The sequence below is a fragment of the Cinclus cinclus genome, chromosome 24, assembly GCF_963662255.1.
Source record: "Cinclus cinclus chromosome 24, bCinCin1.1, whole genome shotgun sequence".
In the NCBI taxonomy this organism is placed as follows: Eukaryota; Metazoa; Chordata; class Aves; order Passeriformes; family Cinclidae; genus Cinclus; species Cinclus cinclus.
Genome location: NC_085069.1, coordinates 6,895,096 through 6,912,220, shown reverse-complemented (window position 1 = coordinate 6,912,220; position 17,125 = coordinate 6,895,096). Strand labels below are relative to the sequence as shown.

Here is a 17,125-nt window from a genome sequence, read left to right as displayed (position 1 = left end):
CCCATGTCCCCTCTGTCCCCCCTGTCCCGTGTCCCCTCTGTTCCCCGTGTCCCCCCTGTCCCGTGTCCCCACGCAGGCCCACCGTGCCAGCCTGGCACGCTGCAGCTGTGACGTGAACCCCTCGTGTGCCCTGTGTGGCACCCGCAGCTCCTCCTCGCTGGACATGCCGTACGATGCCCCGGTGCTGGAGCGCCTGTCCCAGCTGGACTCCTGCATCCACCCTGTCCTGTCCTTCCCAGACGGTGAGCGCGGGCCCTGCTGCCCTGGGGCTACGGGGCTGCAGCCACCCCGTCCATCTCCGTCTGCGGGGCTTGTGCGGGCAGAGCGCTGCCTGGGCAGGACGCTCTGGGGAAGGGGCACACCTGGGCTCTGCTGCGTTTTGGGAATCTCACCCTGCAGCCTCACTCGTGGTGGGGAAGCCAAGCGCGGCCTGGGACTCCTTCCTGGGACCTGGCTCTGGGGTCTTTGGGGCTCTAAACCACTTGAGAAATACTTGCTCCCATGAGTTTGTCTGTCTGTACAAAATGATTTGTGGATTGGTTTGTCACGGGAAATCCTTTTGACCTCACGAGGAATTGAAAATGATCTTCCGTGGTTCAGTAGGCACAGCAAGAAGGGATGTTCCCGTTAGGACACTCCGTTTCCTGTGTTACAGCTTCAGGGTTAATCATCATTAAGAGGAATAATTAACCAACCCTGACCCTGGGCTATTCACAGATTTCATGTGTAGGGACTTTTTCCCAAGGGAAGAGTAGTTCCCAGAACCTCCTTGAGCTGGTGCTTTTCTCAGGAGAGTTGAGCAGTGCATGGATCACAGTGGTTCCTTCCCTTGGGGGAGTTTGTGGCTGCTTGAGGTGTAAAACTGTGGCTGCCCCATCCTCGGAAGTGTCCAAGGCCAGGCTGGACAGAGTTTGGAGCAAGCTGAGGTAGTGGAAGGTGTCCCTGGCCAGGCCATTCTGGGATTCTCATGCTGGGAGGAAAGTGAGTGTTGCTTGGGTGTAAATTCAGCTTTTCACAAACTTCATGTGACAGTGGGAAGTGCAGGGATTGTCTGGGAGCAATTATTGTGGCCTCTTTCATTAGCACTATATTTAAACCAGACTAAAATAGTAAATTGGTGCTATTTTTAGATCCCTCCCTTCCCAAAGACACAGCTCTGATCAGGAGTGCTCAAGGAACTTACTGAACTCCTAAAGCAGGAATTCATTTTCTGATTTCACAGCACTTGTGATCCTCTATAGTGCTAAATCAAATATCCTGGGAAGTGGGGAGACAGCCTGTTGGGTGCTGTTGCAGCAGAGGCACCAGGCAAATTATCCCATATTCTTCCCATTTTCCAGGTTCCCTGCAGCAAGCTCACAGGGTAGAAGATCTGTTCTGGCTGCATGAGATAAAAAACTTTGGATTTAAAACTAATTGGTGTAAAGCTTGAAACACCTGTGCAGAAATACCCATTTTCCCCTACTGGTGAACTTTATTTGTTCACTAATGCTTAGTGCAGTTTGCTAGGGTTGATTTTTGGGATGGGGGCCATTCCTATCCCAAGGAAAAGCCAGGTAACGTGTTCAGGTGAGGAAATTGCTGCTGCTGGGGCTGGGTGGATGTGCAGGGGCTCACTGAGGATTCCTGGAGCCAGACTGGAGCTGTGAGCATGTGCTGACTTTCACTTTGAGCCGTGTCTCCAGTGCCAGCCAGGATCTCTGGAGCAGTTTGCCAAGGGCAAAACCGCCAGGCACTGCAGGAGGAAAAGATCATTTAGTCACTTATTCCCCTGGCAAGCAGGACCTTTAACTCCTGTGCTTCTGCTGTGCCAGAGCTTTGTCCCCTTTTGTCCCCTTCCTTTCAGGGTGCTGTGGGGTTTTTTGCTTGGTTTTTTTTTTTTTGTTTTTTTGGGTTGTGTTTGTTTTTTTTTTTTTTTTTTTTTTGTTTTTTTTTTTTTGTTTTTTTTTTCTGGTTGGTTTGATTTCTCGCTGGGAATTTTTGGATGATGTAATAGCCTTGGAGGGAGGACAGGATGAGCACTGGGCTCACTGTGGTTGCCATCTGCTGGTCCCTGGGAGCCCTGCACTGCTTCCCGAGGAGCAGGGGAGGAGGGATTGTGGCACTTGCTGCACGGATTGTGCTGCCAGCAGGGCAGTGCCAAACCAGCAGAGAACTCACTTTCTGCTGAGTTCTCCCCTCAGCCTGTCCCCTCCCTCCACAGGTGGTGTGGGATGTGAACTGGGAGGAGAAAGATGAGCAGAGAGCAGAGGCCATTTTCCCCAGGTCTGACCACTCCAGAAGCTGGCAGCGTCCCTAAAGGACTGGCCTGGTCCCTCTGTTTTTTTGGGACATGGCCCCCCAAGCCAGCAGTGATGGCCAAAGAGCTGCCATGACCCTGAGACTGCCCTTCCTTAGCAAGGGCTTGGCTGAGAGCTTTGACTATCCAGGTGCTTGGAAAGAAGCTGTCCTGGCCTTTCCAGGGAGCCAGGTCCCAAGAGCACAGCTCCAGCCTGTGCTGTGCCAGCTCCATCCTCTTTGCCTGCCTGGATCTGCTGGGCCTTTCCAAACCCTGAAATTGGGAGGGAGATCCTGAACAGGGCTTCAGCTATCAGCCAGGAGTTCGTCCTGCCCTTGGGGCCTCTCAGGTGTGGTCACACGCAACTTGTCATGGTTGATGTGCCACATCATTAGTTAATGCAGATTAACGTGCTGCAGTGCCTGACTGGCTTGACTTGAAATTGAGGATTTAGGCTGAATTTCTCCCTTCCAGCCCAGATTTGGTGCTGAGATACCTCAGATTCCTGGAATTCATATCTGAGGTAGCACCACATGAGAGACCTTCAAAGGTGAAGACACAGGAGTTTTGTGACAAAGAGAACTTTGTTCTCCTGCTAGGATATGCCTGGGCTGTGAATCCTGCAGGAATGTCCTTTTCACAAAGACCTGCAGATCAGAAATGTTGGGACCTATTGCAGGTCCTTCCTGAACATGAGGAGAGTGAGGGAGCCTGGGTCTGACACTCCCATGTTCATCAAGGGCTGTTCCTACTGGGAGCACTGGGACAGGGCGACGGCACCACAGCTCTTTGTTGCACAGTTAATTTGGGTTCCACGTTCTGTATCCCCCTGCAGATGTGCCGACAAGCCTGCACTTCCAGAGCATGTTGAAATCCCAGTGGCAGAACAAGCCCTACGAGAAGACTAAACCTCCCAAAAAGCTGTCGCTGAAGCACAGAGCCCCCGTGCCCCCCAGCCTGGCTGACCCCGTGCGCAAGGACCGCCACAAGCTGGTCAACTCCTTCTTCACCACAGCCAGTAAGTGCTGCCCTGCCGGGCCCTCAGAGAGAAGGAGGAGGAGGAGGAGGAGGAGATCCCTCAGGTCCCGCTCGCAGGGGTGAGGCAGGGCTATGGCAGGGCTGCAGGTGACGTGTGTGCAGGTGCAGCTCGGGTTCGTAGGGACCTTCTCGTGCTCGGTGTCAGCCGTGCCCACAGCAGTGCCACAGCTCTGAGCACACCTCCCCAGCACCCCCATGGTGGGCACAATTTGTGCAGCTGCAAAAGTCTGCCCGAGCTCCTGTGCCAGCAGAAAGAGAGGTGAAAGCAGGCATTTCATAGCTCTTTCTCTGTTCCCCTCCTCAGAGCGCTCCCATCCAAAAGCCCAAGCAGACAAGGCACACAGGCCAACTTTAGACGATTTTTCGGCCGTGTCCAAGGCCGAGAGAGCGCCAGAGCGCTCTGCCCAGCCTCCTGCCTTTGACAAAAAGCGATTGCGAGACTGCTCATCTGAGAGGAGTGAAGGTAGGCCCCCAGGGGCAGCTGTCTCGGGGGGAGCTTGGGCTTTGCTGCATCCCCAGCCTCTCTGCCCCAGAGAAGGGGGCACGCACTGCTTTGGGCCGAGTCGCCACCGCAGCAATGCCTCGTGTGCTCTCAACTGCTTCTTCCCCAGGGCAGCCCCTCGGAAGGTGCTTCTCTTTCCTGCAAAAAGTGCTCCTCAGCACCGGCTCTTCCTGGTGCACATGGTCCTTTCCTCTCCACCACCACCAACTCCTTGGGTGGGTTGGGTTTTTTTGCTAATGTTGTTGTTCGTTTTCTCCCCCCTCCCTGTGCAGTGTTGAAGCACCACACGGACGTCGGTGGCCCGAGCTACCTGTCAGCAGCTGTGACCCCCACCCCTCACAGCCCCATAGCTCGGCAGCTCTCCACCTCCTCCGAGGGCTCTGCTCCCACCAGCTCCACTTCCCAGGGCACCTCGGGCACCGCCGTGAGTACCTGCTGCCTTGCAGAGGGTTTCTGGGCTCAGCTGTTAGACAGGTTTGGGGCTGGGGAGTGCTCAGTGTGCTCTCGCCACGCTGGAGCTCTTGGTTCAGCTGCTGCTGGGGTTGCTGGGTGGGTGTTGGATCTGTTGGCACCATCATCCTGCCAGGCCCACAGTAGCAGAAGCCCTTCAGTGAAAGACTGAATTCTGCTGAGCTCACAGGTGTCCCAGTGAAGAATTTGGCTTCTGTCTTACCAACCTGTTTGGTAGTTTGGGCCAAAGCCTGAGTTGGATGTGACCCAGGGACAGCAGAGCAGGACTCTGTGAACTCCCAGGCTTGCTGTGGGGTTCTAGGTCCCCACTGGGTTCCTTCACTGCAGAATTCAGTTGTTCCATTACCAGCTGTGACATCAGGACAGCCCATCTCAACAGCTCTGATGCCTCAAGGAGGCCTTTCCTCGGCTCTGCACACCCTGGTTTTCTCGTGTTGCTTTTCCTGCTGTGCTTTCACAAGCTCCTTCAGAAATGCAAAATGAAGAGGTTTCCCTCCCCCAGCAAGAGGATTCCAGGCCTTGGGCTCCACGCTCTGGGCTCAGGGGTGGAGCTCCTGTGTTCAAGCATCCCAGGCAGCTGCGGGTCTGTCTGTGCTCCCCAGCCAAAGGGTCAATACTCACCTTGGGATTTGGGTTTCCTTACTGCTTAGGCAGTGGATTTTGGGTTTGGAAGAGGATTTGGAGCAAGCAGTAGGGCAACTCTAGTCTGATGCAAATTGATGTTGGCTCTGAAGTGTCCGTAGGTCAGACAAGGCCATTCTGTCCTCTCTCCATCAATGACTTCCTCCAGTGACTTTCCCACATGCCAGAGCCCTTTCCCATATCCCTTTCTCACGTGGTTCTTCTGTTGCAGCAGCCGAGGAGGAGGAGGGGTGAGAGCTCCTTTGACATAAACAACATTGTCATCCCCATGTCCGTGGCTGCCACCACCCGCGTGGAGAAGCTGCAGTACAAGGAGATCCTCACCCCCAGGTACTGCCCCAGCCCCAGAGGGAAAGCAGAGTGCTTTGCTTCTTCCTTGGGAGTAAGGGAGAGGTTGGAAAACTGCTCATACCATTGCTGGAGGCTGGATAAGTTAGGGAGTATTTTCTCTGAGGGTCCCATGGCCATCGAAGCCACCTGCCCAGCTCAGAGTCTGCTCCATTTAAAGTCAGTCCTGGTTGTCTCCTTGGCTTGCTACTAAGCCAAAGGTCCCAGTGGTTTCCTAGCTCTGAAGGTGCCTGGGCTGGGTTAACCTTGCAGTTCTGCCTCTTCCCAACTTCCTCCGTTTTCCTCCTGGTCTCCTGTGCTCTTTCTTCCCTGGCCCGTTTCAGAGCAGGGCAGGAGGGAGCCTGTGGGAGGAAGAGAAGGAAATGCTGCAGCCTCTGCTCTGCTTCCTCTGCCCTTGAGAAGCTTCAGCTGTGCTACCAGACCACCGAGGAGGTCTGGTACTTCAGGCTGAGCGAGTGTGCTGCTCCTCATGGCAGGGTGGAATTTCCCTTTCCCAAAAGTGTTGGGTGGGGAGGGGGATGTGCAGCTGCCAGGGCTGTGCTCTGAGTGATGCCCATGGTTGCTGTGTTGCAGCTGGCGTGAAGTTGATATCAGTGCTCTGAAGGCCAACCCTGAGGAGGACAACGAGGAGGTAGGAAGGATTTTATTTCCCAGTTAACGTGGGACGAGGCTGGTGGTAACTGAACAGTGTCTGTGGAGGGAACAGAGGCAGGGAGCTCAGCAGGGAAGCAGCAGTTGGGGTTGGTTCCTTTACAGGGCTGCCAGATGCTCTCAGGCACAGGATGGGACTGTTGGGGTGTCTGTGCAGGGCCAGCAGTTGGACTGGGTGATCCCTGTGTGTCCCTTCCAACTCAGGACATTCTGCAGTGTTTAAATTCTCACTGCAAGTAGTGTACGGAGATGGCTGTTTCAAAGGAGCAAGCTCTGACCAAGGCCTCTGCCCTTCCCTTTGCAGGTTGAGGACTTGTCAGACTCGGCCTTTGCTGCTCGGCACGGGAAGTGTGAGGAGATGGAGCGGGCGCGGTGGCTCTGGAGCACGAGCGTCCCCCCACAGCGCCGGGGCAGCAGGTACAGCCTGGCAGGGGCACATTCCCAGCACTGGGAGCAGCTGGGGATTCATGGAAATTGTTAAAGCTGGTGCTGGTGTTGAAAAGTTCGGTGCCATCCAGCTTGAAGAGCCCACGTGGGAGTAGGGTGCAATCTTTTGCTTACGTGGGTGAAGCTACAGCCCAGTTTGGCTGCAGACATCCTGCACCATGTGCTTTCCCAAGCACTTTTACTGCTCCAGAAGTGTGGGAGCTGCTGTGCCAGCCTGGAAGTGCAGGGGAAGGCACAGGGCATCGTTCCTGCAGGATTGGGGACACTGTCATTGACACTCAGTTCCCCTTCTGCTGTGTCTTTATGAGTGGTGTCTAAAACCGCCACTGTTCCCAGCTGTTGATCTCATCATAAACCTGCACAAGAGGGGATTTGCTCTTCTCGGTTCCACCACCGAGGGTTTGGTTTCCTGGAGTCACTTTGTTCTGGGGCAGAACCCCAGCTCAGTCACTGCCCTTGGTGCTGTTCTGGTTTAGGTTCTGTTTCTGCCTGGTCTGTGCCTGCCATTGTGAGGGTTCCTGCAGGAGCTTCTGCAGGTGCAGCCCTGGCCTGTGTCAAACCCCACTAGTGCTGCTGCTGCTGCCCTGTTTCCTCTGCAGCTGCAATTCCCAGTGCTCCTGGAGAGTGGAATGGTTTGCTGTTTCTTTAGCCCATGTCTTACATCTGAAGTCCTTGATGGCCGCTTGCTGTTGCAGTTCATCTTGGAGAGTTGCACATGGATTTGGGAGCTCACTGATGTTTCTCTGCTTGGATCCTGTGGGTTTTTATCAGGACGCCGTGCCAGGGATCAGACTTTCCTAATTCTTGGTTGGAATCTGAGCTGCTGCCAGGGGTCACCTGGTGTGAGGAAGGGGAAACACTTTGAAGTGTCTTGATTTGATAGGGAGCTTCTTGTCCCGGTGTTTGTGCAGCACTGGAGTCTAGGAGCTGTGTGGGACACAGAACCTCAGGAGAGCATCGGTGATGAGTCCATGGGCACACATCCAGTGGGGATGGGACAGGGATGGGCCTGGATGGGTTTTGTCTCTGGGCTGTGGTATTCCCTGCTCGTGTTCCCATCAGGGCAAGGGGATCCTGGGCTGGGATCAGGCAGCAGTGGGGGGAGCATGGCTGGGCTCTCAAACCTGCTCCTGTCTCAGGTCCTACAGATCAGCAGACGGACGGACGACCCCCCAGCTGGGGAACCCCTCGACTCCCCAGCCAGCATCCCCTGAGGTGGGCAGCTACCACTCCCACTTGGAGCTGTCCCACACCCACTCACCACGCAGCCCCATCAGCCCCGAACTGCTCTGTGCCCCCCTGACCCCCCTGTCCCGGGACTCCCTGCGGCTCCTGTCCAGCGAGGACACGCGTTGCTCCACGCCCGAGGCCGGCCTGGACGAGCAGGTGGGTTCTGGCTGCGGCGGGGGCAGGTGTGGCACCGCAGGTGTGGGGCGGCAGCCCGGGACCTGCGTGGGCAGTGCCCGAGCACTGGGCCAGCTGGGATCCCGGGCTCTGGGCAGTGATGCCATCAGCTGGAGCTGCCGTGTCCTCTGCACATCTGCTGCGGCTCCCGGGTGCTGTTCCCGGCCTGGGGCTCTGCACCAGGAGCAGCTCTGACCTCCGGGTCGGAGGACAGGAGGCTTCTCCAGGGCTTTGGTGTGACTGAGCTCTCTCGCCCCAGGCCGTGCAGCCCTGGGAGCGCCGCACGTTCCCGCTGTCCTACGACCCCCGGACGGAGAGCGAGGAGCAGCCGGACCCCCAGGACCGCCTGTCCCGCTGCACCCGCCGCACGTCGGGCAGCAAATCCTCCCGGGAATGCGATGGCACTTCGGCTCCACCCAGCCTGGCCAGCCTCAAGAGCAGAACCCCGCTGGCCCCCCCCTCTTCCTCCTCTTCCTCCTCTTCCTCCTCTTCCTCCTCTTCCTCCTCCTCCTCCTCCTCCTCCTCCTCCTCCTCCTCCTCCTCCTGCTCCGCAGTCCTGCGGCCAGCGCACAGATAGAGACCCACGGGGAGACATGAGCAAACCAACACACAGAACTAACTCTTGGCATTAAAGCTTCCAAAATCTGCGTTTGATATTCAAACATCCTGCCGGGAATTTTCACAGTTTTTAGTGAATTTAAGGAGTTTAGAAACTGTTTTTTGTTTTTCTTTTTTTTTCCTTTGTTTTCTTTTTTTTTCCTTTTTTTTTTTCTTTTTTTTTCCTTCTCCATGTTTCCTCATCACATGAATGAGCCCCCAGATTCCTCCCAGTGGAGTGAAGCCTCGGGAGGGGAGCAGCCCACCAGACCCCCTCCCCTTTCCTCCCTCCTTTAGGTGTATAAATCTAGAGCACAGGATTTAGCTAACTAGCAGATTTCAGGGATAGTTTTTCCCAACAAAAGGGTGTCGTTTTCTCTTAACCCACTCCCCCCCCCACCCTGAAAGGTTTTAGTGGAGTGAAATTAGTGGTGAAAAGTGATGTCTTGGGATTGCAACCTTCACTGTCTGGCTGTCCTCACCTGCAGAGTGCCCACCTTCACTTCCACCCTCCTGCGTTTTTCTGCCCCAGGTACCCCAAGGGTGATTCTGTCCCTCCCTGATCTTCCCTCTGCCCCTGGGGACACCTTCCCCTTCCTTCTTCCTTGGTTTGGAGCAGCTGTGGCCGTGGCTGCATCCCCAGCAGAGGGAAAGGAGGGACCTTGTGGCTGCTGCACACTCGGCTCGGGTGGCAGAAGTTGGGAAGCACCAAGAGCACGCCCGGTGTGTTCAAGGGCAGGGCAGGGGAGGGGAAGAGTCCCGGGTACTTTGAGCAGGAGCAGAATTCCCTTGGGTGCCCCTTGGGGCGAGGCTGCTCAGCTGGAGCTGGGCTGTGGGGCCGGGCAGTCGGGGCAGCCGCTCCGGGGTCCTGCTCCGGGGTGGGTTTGTGTCACACAAGGGGGAGCAGAGAGGGAAGGATGGAGGCAGGAGGTGGCTCCCGGGGGATGGGGTCATCCCGAGCCCACCTGGGGTCACCACAGCTTCGCTCCACTCCCGCGCCGTCCCGGCCCCGGGGTCGGCTCCGTTTCGTGTCCGGGGTGCCCGCGGTGCCCCCGACAGGTTTTTGAGTTCGAGCCCCAGTTCTTGTTCCTCCCGCACCCGCAGCGATCCCAGACCCCGCGCACCGTCCCCATCCCGACGCTTCCCGGTCCCGACGGTGTGGCTCCTGGGCCCTGTCCTGTTGCTAGCATTGTGCCTGTCTTACGTATAATCACATCACCAAAAAAAAAAACGGGAAAAAAAAATACAAAGGACTTTTTTTTTTTTTCCATTTTGTAATCGTAAAGAAATAGTCGCTGAACTGCTTCATGGTCGGGGTTTTCACAATTTTCAACATGATCTCGTGGTTTTGGTTCTGTTCTAGTTTAAACGATCCGTCATTGTTTCTTTAAAACAAAAACCCAACAAACAACGGCGCTACCATATCCCTCTGCAGAAGTGCTTTTCTATTTATAAGGTTGAAAATTCTGAATAACCCTTTTAGCATTATAAAAACCACACAAAAAAAACCCACCTTGTATTTTGTAAATATTTTCTTTTCCTGCTTTGAGCTGTGTAATGTCCTTGTTATATAGAAATGCTTTTCTTCCGAGAAGCTGATCTTTGTTAATGTCTTGATTCTGTTGGCAAAGCACAAATGTGCTTATAAAAAAAAAAAAAAGAAGAAAAGATTAAAAAAAAAATTAAAAAGTAATATTCCATTTGATGAGTGTGAAGAGCTGGGCTGGGACAGGGAAGGGGGCCTCAGTGCACTCAGATCAACTGCTTCCCCCTGGTTCCAGTGGCCTCTTTTTTTGTGTGATGTTATTTTCCAGCATTTACTCTCAGGCAGAGGAGGAACCCCCAGGGCTGCGAGTTATTTTACATTTCTGGGGTTAACTGGGTGCTGCTGTTTCTCATCCAGGGACTGTTGTGTGCTTTGTGTGTAAAGGAAAAACCCCAAAGGGGTCCTTGCCCCTCTGTGCTGCCCCAGCCCGTGATTGAGGATGGATCCCCCACTCCGCGTCCCCAGTGCAAAGGAGGTGCCACTTCTCATTATCGTAGTAATGACTTTATTTCCAAATTCACTTTTACGGCAACAGTGTAAACCAGTTGTTAAACACACCATACACTATGGACACCCACAGACAGAAGCTAAGCTAGAATGATACACTGAGATCAAACCTTCCCTCCCCTCCCCGGGGCTGCCAACACACACAGGCTGGCACCGACCTTGGCTAACACGAAGAATCTTTTGGAGTGCAGAAATACGATTTTTTATTATTTTTTTTTTTAATCAGTGCCGGTTTTAACCCTTTTCAGACCCAAGATGTGTGTGGAGTGAAGGAAAAGCTGGGGGTCAGGTTGTCTGGCTGCTCACAGGGACCCTCAGGCCTGGGTCTGAACTCCGGGTTGGGGCAGGGGACGTGGCTCGGGCTGCTGGAGGGGACAGCGGGTGACATGGTGGATGTAAAGGGCTGTCCTGGCACCCCACAGCCCCCGGGGGGGACACAGCCAGGGCTGAGGACACGCAGAGTGGGACGGGGCTGCTCGCTGGAGCTCACCAAGGACATCCCAGCCCTGGGTGCTGCTGTCCCTCAGGGGACAGGGGTGGCACAGGAGGGGGCTCAGCTGCCCCGTCCTGCAGCCCAGAAGGGGTCAGGAGGTGATGCTTTGAGGGTTCTCCCAACTTGCTCCTTTACGAAGAACAAAAACCGCGGCGGCTCCAACACGGGGCACGGAGCCTTACAATCATGGAGTCAAGTGAACAGAGCGAGTGACAAGCTGGACATGGCGGTGGTGCTGGACCAGCCTCTCCCCAGCCATAAAGCAGCTCCTGGGGCTGCAGAGAGAAGGGTTGGACCCCCCCAAACCATCCCGGTCCACAGCCAGGCCTGTGGCAGCAGGTTCACAGCCCCACAGGATGGCAGCCGGTCCTGTCCTGGGAGGAATTGCTGCTCGGCCCAGGAACAGCTGCTCTGACAGCCTTGGTGGCACCCAGCCATGGCCCCAAGGACAACCGGGGGCCCTGACCCCCCTCGCCCTGGCAGCCAGGATCCCAGCCCTTGCTGGGAAAGCTTTCCCTGCAGCACAGCCTGGGGGTCCAGGGGCTCCGGGCCCCCCCCCCCCCCACCCTCCCAGCTCCAGCTGTACCCCCAGAGCTCGGCTGGGGCCCCTGGGGGACACAGGGCAGGACGCACGCGGAGCTGCACCGGCGGCATCTCGGCCTCTTTGGTTGTAGAGGGAAGGGACAGGCGGGGACGGCCAAGGACCCCTCGTGCTCCCAGGGAGCCACAGGAACAAAGGCAGCCAGAAATAACTGGGCTGGCTCCTGTCCCGTCCTGTCCCCGAGTGGTGCCGAGGGGTTCAGTGCCGGGGAGCAACCGCTGGCCCCGGGCTGGGGGAGCTGCTCGCGCCTCCCCCGCGTCCTCCCGGGGTCTCACCGCTGCCACCGGCACAGCAGAGCCATGGAGCTGCCACCTCCGCCATCGCTGAGCTGACCTTGCAGGGAAAGAAAAAGAACAACCCAGAAATGTCACAAGCTGCACCCAAATCCAGGAGCCGTCCCAGCCCTGGAGCCGTGGGTGCCCCTCATCCAAGCTCCGGCCCCCCCGGCAGACGCGCGGTGCCCTGCGGCACCGGGGGCACCGGGGCTGGGCACGGCCGGAGCCGCCCGAGCTCCCCGGGGCCCCGGCTGGGCTGCGGCAGCTCAAAACTACTTACAGCATTTATTTTTTAAACACATGCTCGTTTATGAAAACAATCACCCTGGCACGGTCCAAGCATATACAGACAAATCTACTCTACGACACGAGGGGCTGCCAAAGGAATGGGGAAAAGCCTCTACTCATCCACTCAGCGGTTCCAGCACGGCCACGGAGAGGGGAGCGGCGCGGGGCCCCCGGGGCGGGCACCCGGCATCGCCTCAGCTCCAGCTGCCCGAGCTGGGAGCGGCTTTGGGGGTACCTGGCCGTTATCTTCATACACATCTCGGCTTTCGGAAATAAAAACAAAAGGTTTCTTCCAAATCAGCAGGCAAATTTAACGCGGGGGGGAAGGGAGGTGGAGGGCAGCTCCCCGCAGCCCTGGCTGTGCCCCCCGGACCCGTGCGGGCCGGCAGGGCACGAGCTGGGCGAGGGCACAGCCCCTTCCCGGGACGGCCGCCCGGTGCCCGGTGCTGGTGAGGGGTGCTCGGGTCAGCCTCGTGCTGTGGCCGCCCCTCGGGCCCCCTCCCCGCATTCCCGGGTGGCCCCGGCGGGGCTGGGACAGCGAGGGACACGGCAGGAGCGGGGACGGGGACGGGCTGTGCGCTCCGAGGAGCAGGGGGAGAGGAGGTTTTGTACCTCATAGTGTCACTGATTTTGAAGTCCTGGAGCTAGAGCTGAATGAACAGTAAAAGCAGGTTAAATCATTAACCAGTTAGGGACGGGGAAGCAGCTGTAAAAGGAACAGAGGAAGAAGGCCAGATTATTATTTTTGTTTCTTTTCTTTTTTTGTTTCCTTTCCTTGTCTTCTCTCCTGGTGGCCGCCGTGCCGTGATCACAAGCCCTGCTTGGCCAGCGAGGCGGACACCTCGTCGGCTAGCGTGGCCAGCTGGGGGGAGTCCACCAGGTTGATGCTGCCGGTGGAGGAGACGTTGCTAAGGCGGCGCGGGGAGGCATCTCCGGAGATGGTGGGGGACTTGTAGACGATTTCGGCGCCGTGGTCGGTCTTGGCTTTGGCGTTCTCGCGGAAGGTCAGCTTGTGAGTCTCAATCTGTGAGGGAGAGCAGGGCGGTCAGGGGGGCGTGCCCGGGGGGACAGGGGGCCCTGCCAGGTGTCCAGGTGGGAGCAGAGCTCAGAGCAGTGAACCGGAGTCCCCAGTGCCCAGTCCTCGGGCATGTCCCAGGCACCGGAGGGCACAGCAGGACCTGAGCGTCTGGATGCTGCCTAATCCTCCCCAGAACGCTGAGGGCACAGCCTGGGCTGCTCCCACTCCCTTGGCAGAGATTACGGGGGGATGTGGCGCACGAAGCTCCCCCTTGGCCCACGGAGCTGCTCCCAGGAGCCAAACCCCTCTCCCGGTGAACTGGATCTGGTTTGCTACTTACAGGTGCCCTCCCCAGCCGAGTGCAAGGCTGGGGGCTGGCTTTCCGTGGGGGTGAGCGGCTCCAGCACCAGGGCCTGGAGCCCAACAGGGTCTGGGCTCGGGGTCCGGGTCTTGTCTTCCTTGCCTTTCTCTCTCTACAGGTGAAGAAACCCGCCCAGGGCAGTGGGGGGCAAAAAATGCATCAGCAACAAAAAACATGATCCAAGAGATGTCAGCCAGAAGGAAAAAGACAAAAAATACAGAAAAGAAATAGAAAACTGGGGAGAAAAGGATCTGAAAAACAAGGCCATTCACTGACTCATAGAAAGAAGAGTGTCTGCCTTTGGAGACAGGGAGGAAAACTCTCCAGGAACAGCAAGGGAGAGCACAGGGACTTGGGCAGAGCACGGAGCACCCAGCTCCCCATGGCAGACCTGGCACAGGAACCAGAGCTCAGCCTAAAGAGCTGTGTGAGTCCAAATGTGGATCTGTGTGTCACAGAGCAAGGAGGGGGCTTGGGGACACGAGAAAGGAGCAGCAGAGCTGCACCTGGACTCAGTTACACCCACAACCTCCTCCAGGTTGGGTTTAGGCAGGGGAGGGGCAGCCAGCAGGCTGGAAGACTGAGGTGGTGATGCCACTGCTGGGTCACAGCCGTGCAGAGAAATGGCCCTGCAAAGGGCAAGTTCTTCAAACTATGGCCCAGTGAATGCACCAGGATGTGAGAGAGCCATCACTGGGATCACAAAACTGATGGCAAAGGGCTCAGTGAAGCACAGGGAAGGCTGATGCATGGCAGAGAGAAGGGTAAGGAAGTCAAGCGGTCCCGCAGTCAGAGGCCAGCTGGAGGTGAGAGCTGGAGCTGCACAGAGAACACGTGGCCAAGAACAAAGTGCCAAAATACAGGAGCTGAAACAGAACCTTCCCCTCCCATTGAGACAAAAGTGCTGCAAAAACAAGCAAGATAAAAAGCTCTTTTCCCTGGGGAAGCTGAACCCTGCGTGTCACCAGGCTGCAATCTCAGCTCTGTGCTTACCTGATGGCCTCACCTCCCTGCCTGCTGGGGACTTGGTGGCCTTGAAGCCCAGCTGTGGGGATGTTTTACTTGACTAAGACTCACTGAAGTCACCATGAAAGACTTGGTGGGAACAGCTCAGCCCAGGTTCAATACTTCCCTGACCTGAGTGCTTTTTGTCTTTCCATTTAACCCCCCCCCCCAAACACTCCCTCCTTTCACAGAGCCCTCAGTCAGGAAGGAGGAATCACCTTCTGAAGGGCCAGTTTGCTGCAAAGTCACCTGTTCTAAATAAAGCTGAGCCTTTAATGCTCCACTTTCACTGGGGATCCAACACCTCTGCAGCTCCCCAGCTGCCAGCTCTGTGTCACAGCACGGGGCCATCCTGGCAGCAGAGCCCCAGCTCTGCTCAGCACACGAGCCCTGTGCACAGCCAGACCCCTCTCAGTGCTCACAGCCACAGCAGGACACGCCTGTCCCCATAAATAAAAATTTACCTTTTTATTGCCTCCTCCAGGGACGTGGCTGATGTTATCTAGGGACCCGATTTTTGACTGCACCTTATCTTTGAAGTCCAGTTTCTCAGATTTCACCTCCACCTGGCCACCACCTGCAAGAGAAGAGTAAGAGGAGGGTCAGGAGCTGGGCACAGCACCCAGCACTCCAGGGCTCCCTGGGATGCTCCAGTCACTGCCTCCCCTCATCCCCTGCCCTTCTCCACACCCCCCTGAGCTCCAGGGCCAGCACACCCTGAAGGGTACCTGGTTTGTGATGGATGTTGCCCAGGGAACCACATTTGGATGTCACATGGCTCAGGTCGACTGGCTTGTAAACGATTTGCACCTGCCCATAGGAGAGAGGAAAAGGGGATGAGCTGGTGGCCAGCACGGGCAGGTGGGGAGGGGGAGCACAACACACAGCAGCACCTGAGCTGGACTGGAGGGAAAGGACAGCTCCAACCCCAGGAGGATTAATGACACCAAAGAAACTGTCATCAGAAATGGGAGATCATTAATGCCCGTGTGCAGTAGCCCCTAAACATGTCAGCATGCACGAGATCACCTCTCCACAGAGGGGGGAGTAGAGGCAATTGTAAAGTGCTCGAGTGAGAGAGAAAGTGGAGTGGTAATTAATTAAGATTTGCATACACATCATCCAAAAGGAGGAGATATACCAGAGAGAAAATGTAAAAAAATAAATACCTTTTCTGGTGTAAAACATAAAGCTTATGTCCACAAAAACTGAAAGAACAGAAATGATCAATGTGCACAGAACTTTTAAAAGAGTGACCAAAATATGCATTTCTGAAAAAATGCTGTAATGGAAATAAGGGTTAAGGAAAAAAAAAAAAAAAAAAAAAAAAAGCAAAGTCAAAATATCTGGAGTTCACATCATAGATATTAAAATGGCAACTATAAAATTCTGAACCACAACAGCATTTCATGCTATTTAATCTCAGTTTTGATGTGCTTTGCCCAGGATGTCTCTGCTCCAGCAGGTGCAGGGATCCCCCCGTCCCCAGAGCACGTGGGGGCTCTGCAGGACACCAGGGACAAGGGACACACACACAGGGACACCCAGGGGCTCTGCAGGGCCAGGTCAGCAGCTACAACACCAGGGAGGAGCCTGGGGCCAGGCACACACACGGCAGCTACAGCAGGAGCAGGAGACAAGGGGCAGGAAACATCCCCAGAACCCCACGAGTTACCCTGGAGCCTGGGCTGGGACTCCCAGCGGGTGTGGGTCGCTGCTGCTGGAGTCACTGGGGCTGTGCAGGAGGAATGGCATCACCCACAGCCCGAGGGTGGCTCTGGGGACAGCCTGCGTGTCCCGGGGAGCATCTGCTGCTCTCTTATCCCAAGCACCACAGCAGCTGTGATGCTCTCAGCAGCCCAGAAGGATGTGCCAGCACCAAAGGGAGCTGTGCAGAGGAGCTGACTCCTCCCAGCAGCCCCAGACCAGCACCGAGGAGCCCCTGCAGCCTCTGCTCCCCATCTGAGCACCCGGGGCTGACCCAGGAGCCCCAGGGGAAGGTGCATCCCCCAGCATGGGCCCCGACACCCTCAGTGATTGTCACAGCCCTGAGAAACAGCCCTCACCCACCATGGAGCCAGGAACAGGAGGAACAGAGGCTCAGCACCAGGCACAGAGCCAGGCTGAGCTGCCTTGTCTCCGATGCTCAGAGACCAAAGGCACATTTGACAGGAGACAGAGAGAGACAAAAGCAACCCCTCAGGGTCTGGGAGCACAGCGTGGACACAGACGTGGAGACAGCAGTGGGGAAGGTCACACGTTCAATGCATTGGGCAGGAGAGGAGCTGGATTTGGTTGGAAAGTAGGAAACAGACCCAAAAAGGGCAGCTAGTGCCTTTCTAATCCCAGCTGTGACCCTGAAGGGTCTCTCAGCAATTCAGGCACCACTGAGACCTGGGACTGAAAGTCCTCCCTTTTCCAGAACAAGCACTCAGCAATTGGAACTTTCTGCTCTCATTCCCAGTCCTTTTTTTGACAGGCAGGACTCTGTTACCCCTTCCCATCCTGTTGGGGAGCAGACAAGGATCCTCCCCATTTTACCAAGAAAGGAAGAGGGGAACAGAGTTGTTTGCCTGGGAAAGCAGTGCCAGAGACCTGGGGATCTCACCCCTCAGCATCCACAATGCTGAGACCAACTTCTGCCTAAGGCATC

At 56.2% G+C, this 17,125-nt stretch overlaps 2 protein-coding genes across 5 annotated transcripts in view; one reads left to right on the top strand and one right to left on the bottom strand.

The window, feature by feature from the left end:
- Positions 1 to 8,428, top strand: part of KANSL1 (KAT8 regulatory NSL complex subunit 1) — a 73,454-nt gene extending 65,026 nt beyond the window's left edge. For 2 of the 4 annotated variants that reach the window (XM_062508140.1, XM_062508141.1), the window contains exons 7-15: positions 77 to 242; positions 3,114 to 3,296; positions 3,621 to 3,779; positions 4,091 to 4,242; positions 5,143 to 5,261; positions 5,853 to 5,910; positions 6,235 to 6,347; positions 7,517 to 7,763; positions 8,041 to 8,428. In XM_062508140.1, the coding sequence (XP_062364124.1) occupies positions 77 to 242; positions 3,114 to 3,296; positions 3,621 to 3,779; positions 4,091 to 4,242; positions 5,143 to 5,261; positions 5,853 to 5,910; positions 6,235 to 6,347; positions 7,517 to 7,763; positions 8,041 to 8,358 (1,515 nt within the window). In that variant the 3' untranslated portion in view covers positions 8,359 to 8,428. The remainder of the gene's footprint in view (positions 1 to 76; positions 243 to 3,113; positions 3,297 to 3,620; positions 3,780 to 4,090; positions 4,243 to 5,142; positions 5,262 to 5,852; positions 5,911 to 6,234; positions 6,348 to 7,516; positions 7,764 to 8,040) is intronic. The other 2 variants (XM_062508142.1, XM_062508143.1) reach the window with 2 other exon arrangements.
- A 3,638-nt stretch (positions 8,429 to 12,066) lies between these two features.
- Positions 12,067 to 17,125, bottom strand: part of LOC134053249 (microtubule-associated protein tau-like) — a 39,854-nt gene continuing 34,795 nt past the window's right edge. The window contains exons 14-16 of the mRNA XM_062508144.1: positions 15,201 to 15,282; positions 14,937 to 15,049; positions 12,067 to 13,112 (exon numbers count right to left, since the gene is read on the bottom strand). Coding sequence (XP_062364128.1) covers positions 12,897 to 13,112; positions 14,937 to 15,049; positions 15,201 to 15,282 — 411 coding nt within the window. The 3' untranslated portion in view covers positions 12,067 to 12,896. The remainder of the gene's footprint in view (positions 13,113 to 14,936; positions 15,050 to 15,200; positions 15,283 to 17,125) is intronic.